This window comes from Triticum dicoccoides, chromosome 2A (genome assembly GCF_002162155.2).
Source record: "Triticum dicoccoides isolate Atlit2015 ecotype Zavitan chromosome 2A, WEW_v2.0, whole genome shotgun sequence".
NCBI classification, from domain to species: Eukaryota; Viridiplantae; Streptophyta; class Magnoliopsida; order Poales; family Poaceae; genus Triticum; species Triticum dicoccoides.
Genome location: NC_041382.1, coordinates 203,552,793 through 203,567,556, shown reverse-complemented (window position 1 = coordinate 203,567,556; position 14,764 = coordinate 203,552,793). Strand labels below are relative to the sequence as shown.

Below are 14,764 nucleotides of genomic sequence, written 5' to 3'. Positions count from 1 at the left end.
CGGACGATGTGTAGGCGGGGCGAGCGGGAAGCAGCGGCGGGGTGGTCGCGGCCACAGGGCGATGACGGTGCAAGCGGTGCGCACAGCAGAGGGGCGCGCGAGACGCGATGTGCGCAGGCCGCAGCGAGGTGGGTAGCGCGCGGTCGCGGCGACGGTGGTGGTGGCCGCGAGCAGGCGAAGCAGGGGAGGCGAGCCACGGGCGCGGGCGGTGCGACGGGTCGCGGTCAGGGCGCGACGATGGCGTTTGGTCGACGTGGAACGAGAAGGAAAGAAGGGCTGACCCCCCGTTGCAGAGTAGGGGGTCGGTGAGGCTCGACGGAGCCGATGAGGGCGAGATGAGGGGGGCGAGCGACGTGGACGAGGAAGTCCGGCAATAGGGGGGCTCCGCGCGGCGACGTCGGCCTTGGGGCGCCGTGGGTGTCGGGGGCGAGGCGGGGAGACGACGGCGATGAGGCCCGGCGTGTCAAGGCCGTGAGCCGCAGCGGCGGCGGGGCAGCGCCGGGAACGGGCACCGGCGTCGTGGGAGAGGGCACGGGGCGCGGTCGCCGGGGTTGCCGCCCCTCGATATGGATCGGGACGGGGGGCAGAGGAGCGAGGGAAACGTGGGGGAGTGAGTGGGGAGTGGGTAGCGGGGTTAGGGTTCGGTGGGGGTTGGGGATAAGGAGGGAGAGGTGGGCCGGCCTGGTGGGTTGGGCCGGTTGGTCCGGGTGGGCCGAAGCCCAAGTGGGGCAAGGGCTCTCCCTCTCTCTCACCTCTTCTTTTTCTTACGAAAACTTTTCTGTTTTCATTTAACAATAGCCTTTTACATTTTCTTTTGCAATAATTACCTTTTGTAAAAATGTGCCACTGGTGAAAACAAATACTAGGGGAAGTGGTGCACTGCCACCATAAGCTTGGGATTTATTTGAATCCATTTGGAATTTTTCTAACTGGGAAGGCATTTTAAAATGCTGATTTGCTCTGTAATAGTTGCTTCTGTCCACCTTAGGATTGTAGTGAAGTGGTTTTTCCTTAACAATAAATTGTTTTGGAATATTTGCTAAATGATGAACATTTTTCCAGCAACTTTGTGTAACTTGAAATTTTCACTTTGAATTCGAATTGGATTCAGAGAAGGAATTTGAAATGAGATATTAATCCAATATGATTAAGCATTGTAAATCAAGATGACTTGGCATTGATCATAAGGGATTACTGTAGTGTGATGCTGGGGACGTTACAAATCTCCTCCACTACAAGAAATCTCGTCCCGAGATTTAAGAGGCGTAAGGGGGGATTCTAGTTAAGAAATTCTAGCGAGTGTTCTCATTGCTAGTTGCTCTTCTCGTAGAGGTTGATCCATTACGTTGATGTCTTCATTTCTTTGCTTCGGGTCATCATGATGAAATCTGCATCCTTTCTTCGGGAACTCCATCGTACGTACGACAAGGGGTAACTTCGGGGAAAAAACGGACCGCGACAATGTTGCTTATCTGGTAGATAACAGCATGAAAGGTGGCGGAAAGTAACTCTCGAGTTGAAACTTAAGAAATCATCGAGAGCAAAGTAAGAAGGTGCAAAATGGAAGTTTCGAGCGGGCAAGCTATAGTTTGATGCCTGAAGAAGGGCATGAAAGGGGTTCAAAGCAACTTGAACAAGTATCGTGTTTGATACCCGAATTGATGATCTCTCTGAAGTGGCTCGTGAATTTCCATACGAGGCCACGCGCAAGGAACAACCTTGGGATCAGGGGGTGTACAGAAGAGTCAAGTTTCGATCCTCGGAACTGTGGGTTATGGGCCCACCATGTGGGTTGAAAGTAGGAGGAGCGGTGACATCTTGCATGGTCATGATAGCAAGGCATGTCAGAGGGTAGCCTGCCAGTTATGTCGGCAACAACGTCGGTACCAAGGGCGAGGGATGAAAAGAACCATCTTCCTGCTTGTTGAACAAGGCGGACTAATAGGCAAAGTTCTCGTCCATCGGTGGTTACTGGAATGTCAACAACAATAGTAACGGGGTCTTACTGACAGAGTTGTACACTGAGGTGCTTATAAAAGCAGTGACGTATTGCTGCTAAAATCATATAAACCTCAAGAAGGTTAAACAGAACAATAGAAAGGAAAATGTGATTATCAGATTAAACAGAATAATGGAAAGGAAAATGTGTTTAAACACATATTTCAGGGGTATATCCTTCCCAAGATCAAGCAGAGTATGATACCCAAGACCGGATAGAAGGTAGAAAACCAGTTAAGTGAGGGGGAGGAAGCTCATGATATTACACATACAACGGTGTTTGGATAATTGAGCATGAAACATTTAGCATTAGCTTCAATGTTCTTGTTGAAAATCGGAATACCATAGACATGCTTCGAGATAGCATTGACATGGTCAACAGGTGAAGATCAGACTTTGGAGACACAAAGGATCCATCAAGAATAACTTGTAGAATAGGTCTTACAATTCCCTCATGGAAGAAGGGATAACCTTGCTGAAAAGGAATCTATATCAACAAGTCCTCCGGCCAGGTGTGATAGGCATGACATCACCTTACCAATATATAAGGACCAATGTAATAACTCTTGGAAATATATTCCAACCATCATATCTGACCGAGATCAGATCTGATTGGTGCCAGGATGCCTCAGACTCAGGATGCTTGAGAAGAGAAGGTGCAACACAATTGACGAGACGACATTGTAACATTCTCGGGAAATGTACTATGGAAGCGAGTTCTGAAACAAGAGTTCATCATTAAATGAAGGAGAGGTGAGGAGGTGGCTGATTGACGCAGCGACAATTCATTGAGATTTTCAAAACATGGATTTCCACACTTATGTGAACAAGGAGATAACATTTGTCGGATCAAATGATATAAGGATGTATGCTCGAGGAAAACATACACAATTAAGCATTGGTTGAAAAGTGCACCCAAAATATGGTCTTAGGTAGCATGATCAATGTTAGAAAGGTGATTCAACAACCAGTAGTCTAAGAATGAAATATCGACCATTAACTTGAAAGCAATAGGGTTGCTAGAAACACGAACAAGTTTGTGTTGAACGGATAGCAATAAAGTGGTCGATGATAACACAAATCATCGAGGGCAAGGATGGTACTTCTCATCATGAATTCAATTGATATCCTGGAAGGGGTCAAAATGTTGATGATGATCACGACACATTTGTCGAGAGGTTTCAAGAAGATGTAACCGATCGGTGATGACATCAACTCCACGGAATGATGAAGCGAGAAGTTATTGAAACCATAGGTACGACACAAACTTGAAATCAAGCTTGTCATTCAAGGACAATTGTTATGACAAGGAAGATCGACGTAAGATTAGCTCACCTCGAAATTTTTGCTCCAGGAAGAAGGACCAGGTAGCACAGTTAAAAGTTGACACGATAAAATATAGCCGATCAGGCTAGGAATGATGTGATGGGGTATAAAGCTTCCCAGTATCAAGTACTAGGTGTAATGCCAGAAGGTAAATAGGAATAGAGGTTGGACGGGGGAAATGATTTGTAGAGGATAAGTAATTTTAACTTACCTAGTGAATGAGATCAAGGAGGACATATGGTCGAGACCATAACTGCAAGGGATCCAACTTACGATACCGGAAGAATTATTCAAATGATTAAATATCCTTGCAAGAAGCTTTCATGATAAGTTCCACACCGTGTCCATGGGCATGAACACAAAGGTTCAGGGTCGACTCCCACTTCTACAATGCATAATCTTTCATTTTACTTCTCGCTCTTGATGAAGTTGTAGTATTGAAATTTTATCTGACGAAAAGCCAGTAGAGTATAACTCGTATAACTTCCGAGTTCACACAGCTTAGGGAAGGCATAGGTTCAACCCATCGGGGCATCTTAGGAACATATATCATAAATTTCGAGAGTAAGTAACACAAGCTCGGTAGTAGAGCATGCTTGAGAAAGCGGAGGATACAACTTACCAAAGGCATTATGTATCCGAGGAAAGGCTACAAGATTACTGAATATGAAGGACATTGTCGGATAAAATCCGAAAAAGGGGTCTGGTGGTCCACAAGGGATCCGATGTGAGTATCGGTACTCTATCAAAGGAAGAAGGAATGCAAGTGCATCGGATTATAGAAACAACTGACTAACTCAAGGCTCAAATGCAAAGGAATTATGAATTCCAAGACAAGGGATCAGAAGAAATGCTCTGATTAGGGATGGGTAAGTTGAATAGCCTTAGGGGTACAATCGATGGCAATATGATTGGTCGAGATCCCGCTCATGTTCAAAATGACGTCTAAGCCGGGAAGATAATTTATAAGGATCAACTGATGATTGCGTGCATTCGCACACACATAGAATTAACAGACTCAAAATGATAGTGGCAAAGGATGCCAATAAGATTACTAGACTTATGGGATTGACCATAATGAAAGCAAGCAAGAATTTCAAGAGCCATAGGTTCCTGAGGATTTTCGAAAGATTGAATAGCATTTCTAAGACTTTGTGAACACATGAACAACTGGGGAGAAACAAATCCTCGGTGAGTGTGAGGATTAAGTTGTAGGTGTATTCAGGCGACAAGGAACTACAAGGCAGTAAGCACAAAGATTTCTCGGAGCAATAGAGAGAAGTTAAAGGTATCTTGTAATAACAAGCTCAACTTGGAATAAAAGTAAGAACGACGGGTGTATGTATTTATCCATAAGGATATTTTAGTGGTAGGGAATTACAAAAGCAACGGGCACAAAGTCTTGAGAGAACATCAGAGAGTATCTTCGGAATCTTCTGGTGTAGCAGGCGATCATCTGGAATGAGGGGCTCTCTGGGAGAAAGTATTATTGAGAACCTAAAGTTAGATTTAGTAAAACCATTTTAACCCGAATAGGAGAGAGATCGGAGTCCCAGAGTATAGACGGGGAATAAAAGATCCTAATACCACCCAAATGGCGACGTGGGCCCGTAAGGCACACAGCCATGTTAGTGAAAAGTTTTGTAATGTCTAGACTCGACTTCGGCCAAGGAGTGTGGTAGGGGGATTCCTACAGGCAGTCGGCTCTGATACCAACTTGTGACGCCCTCGATTCAATCGTACACTAATCATACACGCAAATGTGTACGATCAAGATCAAGGACTCACGGGAAGATATCACAACACAACTCTAGACACAAATTAAAATAATACAAGCTTTATATTACAAGTCAGGGGCCTCGAGGGCTCGAATACATAAGCTCGAACACACAAGAGTCAGCGGAAGCAACAATATCTGAGTACAGACATGAGTTAAACAAGATTGCCTTAAGAAGGCTAGCACAAAAGCAACAATGATCGAAAAGGCAAGGCCTCCTGCCTAGGAGCCTCTTAACGACTCCTAGTCGTCAGCGGTCTTCACGTAGTAGTAGGCATCCTCCGGGTAGTAGTAGTCATCAATGGCGTCGTCTGGCTCCTGGGATCTGTCATCTGGTCGAAACAAACGGGTATGGGGGAAAAGAAGTAGCAAAGCAACCGTGAGTACTCATCCAAAGTACTCGCAAGACTTACATCAGATATAAACTAAGTATGCATCTGTATCAAAGGAATGGGTTGTATCTGTGGACTAAACTGTAGAATGCCAGAAGGGAAGGGGAAAGCCTAGCCTATCGAAGACTAGCATCTTCTAGAAACCACCATCTTGCAGCAACAGGAGGGAGTAGAGTAGCATAAAGTAAAGTAGCAGTGATGTTTTCAACCTTGGCCAGAGATCCTTTCTCGACTCCCTGCGAGAAAGCAATCCCATAGCCACACTATCCAAGTGTCAACACATTCCAAAACACATTACCATCCAGCTCTCATCACGAGTATCCAGTTCTAGTTGTATCGATCGGGATACAACTCCAAGTGTCTGTTACCGTAGGACAGGCTATCGATAGATGTTTTCTTCCCTGCAGGGGTGCACCAACTTACCCACCACGCTCGATTAACTCTGGACGGACACACTTTCCTGGGTCATGCCCAGCCTCGGCCAAACAATACGCCGCAACCCTACCTAGGCTTAATAGAGAGGCCAGCACGCCGGACTAAACCTATGCCCCCAGGGGTCATGGGCCATCTCCCCGGGGACTCCTGCACGTTGCGTACACGGCCGGTGAGCAGACCTAGCTACCTCCTTCAACAAGGCAGGATCTTACGCAGTCCAACTCGGCGCGCGCCGCTCAGTCGCTGACGTCTATTAAGCTTCGGCTGATGTATACGATGCAGAACGCCCATACTATGCCCACGTGATGGTTAGTGCTATCAGGCCAGAGGCCCCTCGGATCGAATATCCAAACCGTAGTGCTATCAGGCCTGGTGGGTTGGGCCGGTTGGTCCGGGTGGGCCGAAACCCAAGTGGGGCAGGGGCTCTCCCTCTCTCTCACCTCTTCTTTTTCTTATGAAAACTTTTCTGTTTTCATTTAACAATAGCCTTTTACATTTTCTTTTTCAATAATTACCTTTTGCAAAAATGTGCCACTGGTGAAAACAAATACTAGGGGAAGTGGTGCACTGCCACCATAAGCTTGGGATTTATTTGAATCCATTTGGAATTTTCCTAACTGGGAAAGCATTTTTAAATGCTGATTTGCTCTGTAATAGTTGCTTCTGTCCACCTTAGCATTGTAGTGAAGTGGATTTCCCTTAACAATAAATTGTTTTGGAATATTTGCTAAATGATGAACATTTTTCCAGCAACTTTGTGCAACTTGAAATTTTCACTTTGAATTCGAATTGGATTCCGAGAAGGAATTTGAAATGAGATATTAATCCAATATGATTAAGCTTTTTAAATCAAGATGACTTGGCATTGATCAGAAGGGATTACTGTAGTGTGATGGTGGGAACGTTAGACAAGTCCAGTACAGATAGCCAACAAAGGGATATTCTCTATAAGATTTGATCCAACGAATCAAACTACCAACGTAGGAAAAACTCCTAAGGATTCCAATCCATTAAAATTTGTGTGAAAATCATTAGAATCAAAAAGGCCCTGAGCAGAGAGTTAATAATTTTTTCTCTACTACTAATATAGAAAAGGGGGGGATCCTAGAAGATATCTTCTTAAAATAGAACTTCTGGTTCAACACATCCTTTCAAATACCTAAATGATAAAAATCTGACGTCATATTTTAGCATTTCCCAGCGAACGCTTCATATTTACCATGCGAAATCTGATAAATTTGTCATGTTGTTGTATAAAATTTTTCCATGTTCTAAAGCATTGTTGAGGAAATCGTTAACAGGTAGCTGCTCGGTCGGCTAGTGAGTAGGGGATTAATAGGCTAATCGGCAAGTTAATCGGCCATTTAATTAATTAATCGGACAATTTATCGGGTAATCGGCTACTCGGTGACCCTATGAGTAGGGATTAATCGGCAAGTTAACTGGTTAATCGGATGAATTCTTGAACAGGGTTCTAAAGTGAAAACTGCCACGTAGTGTAGAAACTTATCAGAAAATTTGTCATGGTGCAACGAGTAATTCGCATGCGTTTTGATCGAGATCTGACGTACCTGAGGGTGCCGGTTTTAGCGCTAAAAACCTTACATCAGATGTATATTGAAATCCTTTAAATATCACGATAGAGATTTTTTGGAACATTAGAGGTCTGGACCAAAATGATAAACACTGTTTCTGTGTGATCTATTTTCTAAGTTTAAACCAAATTTTATTGGTTTTCAAATGATTAAGAGAGAGAGAAGATTTATGATAGTTTCCTATCTATCATTAGTAGTTGCATTAAATTTTCTTGGCATATTTTTCCTACTCAGAACACTACTGGTGATTTTAGTAGGTTTCAAAGTTGATTTGTTTGAGGTTATTGGGTGCATTAACAGAACTTATCATGTTATAACTACTATTAGAAACAAATAAGATGGTTTTGTTTGGCAACTTGTGACAGTGTATGGCACTGCTTATGCAAAATACATAATGGAATATTTTGCTAAATTACATGAAATCCTAAGTTTACTTACTTATCCCACTCTCTTTTCAGGGAATTTTATCTTGCTAGAGAATCTAAGGACAAGTCTTCTGGCTTGATTAATACTAATTGGGCTTTCTTGTTTAAGGACTAGATTTTTACAAGAAGCTGAACCTAAACTTGAGGTACGTTTGGGTGATCATTTTTTTTCCTAAGAGTGATTTAGTTATTGACAACGAAAATGATATTTTACAAAAAAATATTTTCCAAGGAGGAGATTAAATAAGTTGTTATGGGATCATATGCCACGGGGCCTTGGAACTAATGGCTTCCTTTTCCTTTTCTACCACACTTATCAGGATCTCACCAAAGATGATTTCGGGGCCTTTAGTTAAGGGTTTTGAACTTGGCAAGTTGGATATTCGTAGCTTAACTTTTTTTGGTTGTTACACTTATCCCTAAAGTGCCTAATGTTAATGAAATGAAAGATTGTAGGCCTATTAGCTTGAGCAATTGCTGTGTGAATTATTTTAACAAAGGAATCACTAATAGAAGTTTTTGCTGGTAGACTAATCTCTCCTAACCAGCTCGGTTTATGGGAGGGGGGTATCTTATAAAGTGTGATAGCGGTGTTGTTCATAAGTCAGACTACGAGAAAGCAAATGATTGAGTTAGCAAGGAATTCCTGTGTGGGAATACAAACTTCTAGGGTTTTGGGAATAAATGAATCCACTAGATCTGGAGTGCCCTCTCACCGAGCTCCTATTGTCAGACTTAATGATGCAAATGGGCCTTATATTGTCAGTGGTAAGGGTTTGAAACAAGGGGATCCATTGTATCCCATCTTGTTTAAATTTGGTAGATGTTGTCTTCTCCAAAATTGGTAATTGTTGATTGTAATAGAAATCTGAATTGGGCTTTATGTTTAAATTTGGTAGCTGATGTAAATGGGTTTGCTTTGATTGTTCTTCTTTCTTGATCCTAAGATTGATTGTGTTAGAAATCTGAAATGGTTGCTCCCTTGTTTTGATGTTGTCGTCGCCGTCCTTTGAGATAGCAGTCCGGTCATCCTCCTCCTCCTCATCGCCGACCTTGTCCTCGTCATGGGCGTCGTCGTCAACCTCGACCCCATTGTGGGTGTCATCGTCGTCCTGGTTCGCGTTTAGCGTGGGTCTCATTCTCGTTAGTGGTATCCAAGGCGATGAGAAACTCCATGTCTTTGTCAACGGATCCGCGGGCTGCGGCGCCAAGGAGACATAGACAAATAAGCCCTAAAAAAGGAAGGCCGGGGTCTAAGGACCAAAAAAGGACCTAGGCAAAAAGGTAAAGGGCGAAGAATAATATCGACTTTGTTTGGAGGGCGTTCACCCGAGAAGCCCGGAAGCCAATGCTCATCTGGAATACTGGAGGTTTTCCCTTCAATATTGAAGATATCGTTTCAATGTGTTGACGTAAATGTATTGCACTGTCTCTTTTATTAGATCGGTCTTTTGGTTACATTGGCTAAGGCATGCACTTCTACTTAGTATAGGAGCCAAGAGGTTTTGAGTTCAATTAGCTTTGAGGGGTTGCACCCCATTATGAGTACTGCCAAGAATGGCGTCGGCTTTGTGGCTCTAGCGAAAAGGCGAAGAAGCTAGATTGGGCTGGTGTCCGGACCGGAATATATCTCTCTTAACCGGGAGTTAGTATAAAATTGGGTCATTTATTTTGGAACGGAGGGAGTACATTGTAGGGGATGACTCGGGACAGTGGATCTTGCCCACCACGCGCATTTACAATTGTTCTATTTGAAATTAAAACATGGCAGCAGCACATAGCTGATATGCCTTTTAAGCACCTCGCTGTGAATTGAATACCTCGACTATATTCAAAAGAAAATGCAAACAGATTAACAGACTGATGACTCCCTGAGCCTGTCATATGTACAGTTGGCTGTTGCCATGCCGATCGACTAGACTAGTTTTAAGCCTGCCAAAGAACACAGTGTTACAAAATTTGCGCCATGTACAGAGAGTAAACGGAAACAGTCTCTACAAGCAGCGGAATCTCCCGGCACAAGTTTCACACGACATGTCCCTACCCAGCATCGACGACTACCTCCCTTGAAGCATGGTGACGGTGAGGTCGCAGGCGGAGTAGGACTCGTCGCCGGCCTTCCCCCTGAACCTGTCCCTGTCCGAGGACGTGCACTGCAGCGTGAAGGTGGGCGGCCTGGGCATCGGCAGCACGGAGCTGTCGCTGCCCAGCGCCAGCACCACGTACGGGATGTCCGGCCGGTCTCCGGCGTGGTCCTGCACGCACAGCAGCGCCATGTGGACGCACCGAAGCGCCTCGCGCGACGCCGACGCCGAGCTCGATGCCCGGATCAACGGGTCGATCAGCTGCTCCCCCTTGTCCGAGTTCCACATCTGCCACGCCTGCGCCCGAGACCAAAGCAGGTCAGCAACAAAGCTCACTCTGTCTCAGAGAAGAAGAAGAAGAACCGGGACAGTGATGATACGTTGCTGATGAGAATCGGTGTGAGACGCTTACGTAGCCTACGATGTTGAGCGAGCCCTCCATGTTGTGGAAGCTGCTGTTCTTCTGGCCGGTGATGATCTCCAGGATGAGGATGCCGAAGCTGTACACGTCGGACCTCACCGAGAACAGGCCCTCCATCGCGTACTCCGGCGACATGTAGCCTCTGGTGACACATGGTCGTACCAAAATTTCAGCAAAAATTTCAACATTCTTCTGCCATTGTTGGTTTCTGCAAGCAATGGTACTCACAGTGTGCCGACGACGCGGTTGGTGTTCTCCTGGTTCTTATCGCCGCCGAAGATCCTGGCCATGCCGAAGTCGGATATCTTGGGGTTCATCTCGTGGTCCAGGAGGATGTTGCTGGCCTTGAGGTCGCGGTGTACCACGCGGAGCCTCGAGTCCCGGTGGAGGTACAGCAGCCCCCGCGCGATCCCTTCGATGATGTGCAGCCTCGTCTTCCAGTCCAGCAGCCCCCGCCTCGCCGGATCTGACCCGATCAGCACATCGTCAGAGTTGGCCCAAGAAAGCAAACACTACATCAATGAGATAGACGGCGCGTGTGCATACCGAAGAGGAAGGCGTCGAGGCTCTTGTTGGGCATGTACTCGTAGACCAGCATCTTCTCGTGGCCATGGATGCAGCAGCCCAGGATCCTGACCAGGTTGCGGTGCTGCAGCTCGGAGATGAGTGTCACCTCGTTCTTGAACTCCTGGCACCCCTGCCCGGAGCTCCTGGACAGCCGCTTCACCGCCACCTCCTCGCCGCCTGGGAGGCTGCCCTTGTACACGAGGCCGAACCCTCCTTCCCCGAGCTTGTTGGCCTCGCTGAAGCCGCCGGTGGCCGCCGCCAGGGTCTCCAGGGTGAACATCGGCAGCTCGCAGCCGTCGCCGTTCTCCGCCACCTCCTGATCGGGCTGCTTCGGCCCTGAGAAGTCGTGCTTGGCTTTCATCGTGGAAGGGCGCAGCATCAGTGCGGCTCCCGTCCTCTTTTTCCCGCCACGGACGCCGAGTTTCTCTGCACGAGATAAGACGAACCAAATTAGCCTGCCATGTACTACAAGAAAAAAATAATTGCCTGCAAATTGCAGAAATCTTGAGATCCGCACCTATGATTCTTCTTCTGCATTTCCACAGGAGAAAGCCGCATGCGGCCAGTACAACCGCCAGGACGATTACTACGCTAATGATAATCCTTGTCCTTCGTTTGGAGCCTGAATCTGCCCAGGTAAAAAATACAGTCAAAACTATCATCAGCCATGTCCAATTGTCAGTCAAACGGGTCATTTTCATCTGCAGTGGCAAAGGATTATGGAACAGTACTATCTATGAATCTACCCTATCGCATCAGAAGAAAACTTTAATGATTGATGGAGGTCACATCAAGTTGCAAACTGCGGGCGTGTAATCTGGTAGAGCCACACGTGCATTCAGATCAGGTCAATATAAAAACCACCAAATATGGTCAGACATGTTGGCCTGCATGGTCAAACGAAGCTTGGTTTATTCCACATTTTCCATTTGTGCTACTTGCAATATATTATTATTCGCGACAGAGCCTAACTAAACTATCCACCTCACGACCGGGTTCATCCATACCCCAAGATAATGAAAGATCCGACCATGTTAGGTCATTTTCATGGAAATGTGCAAGTTGGTGAAAACATTCAGCATACGTCGTTTTCCGGAAAATCTTTTAAGCCGACTGAAAGATCCAAACACACCCTCAAAAGTCAGCTTGCATATGTTCACAAGTTATATTCGTTTCCTTCTTCTTGCAGGGCTTGGAATATTCAGAGTACTAACCCTTTTAGCTGCCTTAATGCGTTATTACCGAACTACAGCTGATAAAAGCATACGAAATGGAGGGCGAAAGTCATCTGAAAGGCAGAGCAGCCTGGTTAGTTTTCACCCTTGACGGTAACTGTTTACTGGTCCAAGTTGGCAACCATCTCCTACTGGGCTACATGTTCCGGTGAATTTTATTCCGTGGACTGACTACACAGGGCAGAGGAGACCCCAACCACTGTGCATGCATCCACACAGTTTTGTTCCTATTTAGAATTATTATCAACACGTCTGAAGTCGCGTTCCTCGTTGACAAGGACCAAAAATGTCATTGTTTACTTCTAATTCAGTGGTTTAGATTTTTGGGGTGTAGCAAGCCAAGTCAGTCGTGCAAGTCTTGCCACAAGCACACAACAAAAACAACAGCTTCTACAGTATAAGCGTTTATCAGCATTTCCTCAACAACCGAGAAGTTTCCTAACTGCAGTTTTGTAAACTCAATTTAGAAGTTCAAATGTTAACAAATTATCAACATTGATAATAAGCTTACCTAATAGAGAAGCCGGGACCTTGATGTGCAGGTCAAATCCTTGTCCGTTGGGGAACTGTCCGGCGGGGAACTGGTAGACGTCCACCAGCTCCCGGGCCCAGGTCAGGCACCCGGTGCCGCCGCTGTAGCTGTACGCGTTGCACGTGCAGTTGGCCAGGCACCACTGCCTGCACGCGTCCGCGCTGATGACCGCCGACTCCCACGCCGCCAGGTCCGGCAGCTTCACGCCGGTGAGGACGGCGAACCCGTCGCCGCCGCTCATGCTCACGTTCCTCTCGCTGCACGTCAGCTGGCTGCTCCTCACGCACCCCTGCGTCCACACCCCGTTGCTGTACTCCGCTTCGGATTTCGGCTCGAAACCTGCAAATTTGCACCAACGAGTTGAACGATCCATGGGGATTGGCGCGTAATGCAGCACGTCAGAATGCAGTTCGGAGTTTAACCTTTGAGGCAGGAGCAGTGGTCGGCGGCGGAGCACTCGGCGTTCGGGCCGCACGTGTTGTAGGCCTGGCACGGCAGCGTCGGCTGCGACCAGACGACCTCCCAGGCGCCGGTGGCGTCCACGAGCTGGTAGCACGTCTCGGTGCCGTTGGGCTGGAGCACGAACCTGTACTGCGAGGAGTTGAAGCGCTGGAAGGTGTAGAACAGGCCGTTGGTCTGGGACGGGTCGCCGGAGAGCTGGAAGCCGTAGAGGTTGAGCGGCCGGTACGGGATGCCCACGAAGCTACCCTTGGCCCACTGCCCGGACCTCCAGTGCGTCACGTCCCTGCCGTCCTCGCTCCGGCGCCATATGAAGAGCTGCGCCGAGCCCAGCGGGTCCTGCCCGAGCGTGAAGTTGCCGGGGGCCGGGTCGTCGGGGCTCCTCCACGACCGGAACAGCGTCTGCCTGACGACGGCGCCGTTTCGCCGGGCCAGCGTAATGTTCATCCCGGGGAGGAAGGTGTCCGCCGGGTGGTCGAAGCTCTGCCACAGGTGCACCGCCTGCGCGCCGCCGCCGCCGGCGAGCACGAGGTTCCCCGTGTCCTGGATCGTCAGCGTGAAGTTCCCCGCCGACGAGGTCGTGTTGGTCCGCCACACGACGCGCTCCCCCTCCAGCACCCGGAGGTCCCCGGAGTCGGTGACGGTGGCGGAGTAGGACGGGGCCGCGGCGCGCACCGGCGCGTCGCGGTTGGCCACCCACGGCACGGTCGGCTCCGCGGCCCTGGCGAACATGACGCCCAGGTACACCCGCGAGCCGTCGCCGCCGCGCGGCGAGAAGAAGGAGAGCGAGAAGGCGCCGTTGGCCGATAGGAGCTTGTCGTTGCCCGCCAGCGACTGCCCTTGCGACAGCGTCGTGGCCGCGTCAGCGTGGGCGTGCCGGCAGAGGAGGAAGATGAGCAGCGCCAGCGCTGCGGAGGTGGCACGAGCCATCAATGGCGGCTGGGGTCGAGCGGATCCTGCCTTGGCTCCCTAGTGGCGAAGGGGGTCGGGGGAGAAGAGGTCTGTAATGGATAAAGAGGTTGCTTCTTCCTCGGGCGCGTGGTTATATATCAAGCGCGCGAGCGCGCGAGGGGCGCGTGGGGAAGGCATTTGGGCCGCATGGTTTTGAATGGGATTTAATTAGGCAGGCTAACCAGCTTTAATAACTAAAAGTAGGGTTCATTAGGCGTGGTGCGAGTGCGACTACACTTAAAAAGTGGTTAGAATTGTGGAACGGAAGGGGCTGCGAAGCGCCGGGTTCACATTGTTTGAGACTCAACAAGACTGCACCAGCGACAAAACTCGTTAGTCCTTGATAGACTGGTATCTTTGATCGAGGACAAGGTGATTCACGTCGCTGATGAGGAGCCGCTACGGGAGCTTGCAGCTCTTAACTAAACTAATGATGGGAAATGGAGTGCTTATCTCAAAGGGCGTGTCCAAAGAGTGCCTTTTTATTGCGGGGGGTGTCCAAAGAGTGCCAGAGATCATCGTCAATCAGCCTTTTCTACATGGGACAAATTTTACGTGGAGTGGGTT

At 47.9% G+C, this 14,764-nt stretch overlaps 1 protein-coding gene across 1 annotated transcript; it reads right to left on the bottom strand.

The window, feature by feature from the left end:
- Positions 1–9,766: 9,766 nt before the first annotated feature.
- LOC119359275 (G-type lectin S-receptor-like serine/threonine-protein kinase B120) lies at positions 9,767–14,194 on the bottom strand. Its single transcript, XM_037625542.1, has 7 exons — positions 13,210–14,194; positions 12,767–13,126; positions 11,538–11,648; positions 11,000–11,446; positions 10,682–10,919; positions 10,445–10,595; positions 9,767–10,329 (listed from the first exon to the last, which is right to left on the bottom strand). Exons 1-7 carry the CDS (start codon positions 14,174–14,176, stop codon positions 10,006–10,008), a joined length of 2,598 nt encoding a protein of 865 aa, XP_037481439.1. The 5' UTR covers positions 14,177–14,194; the 3' UTR covers positions 9,767–10,005.
- Between the last annotated feature and the right edge of the window lie 570 nt (positions 14,195–14,764).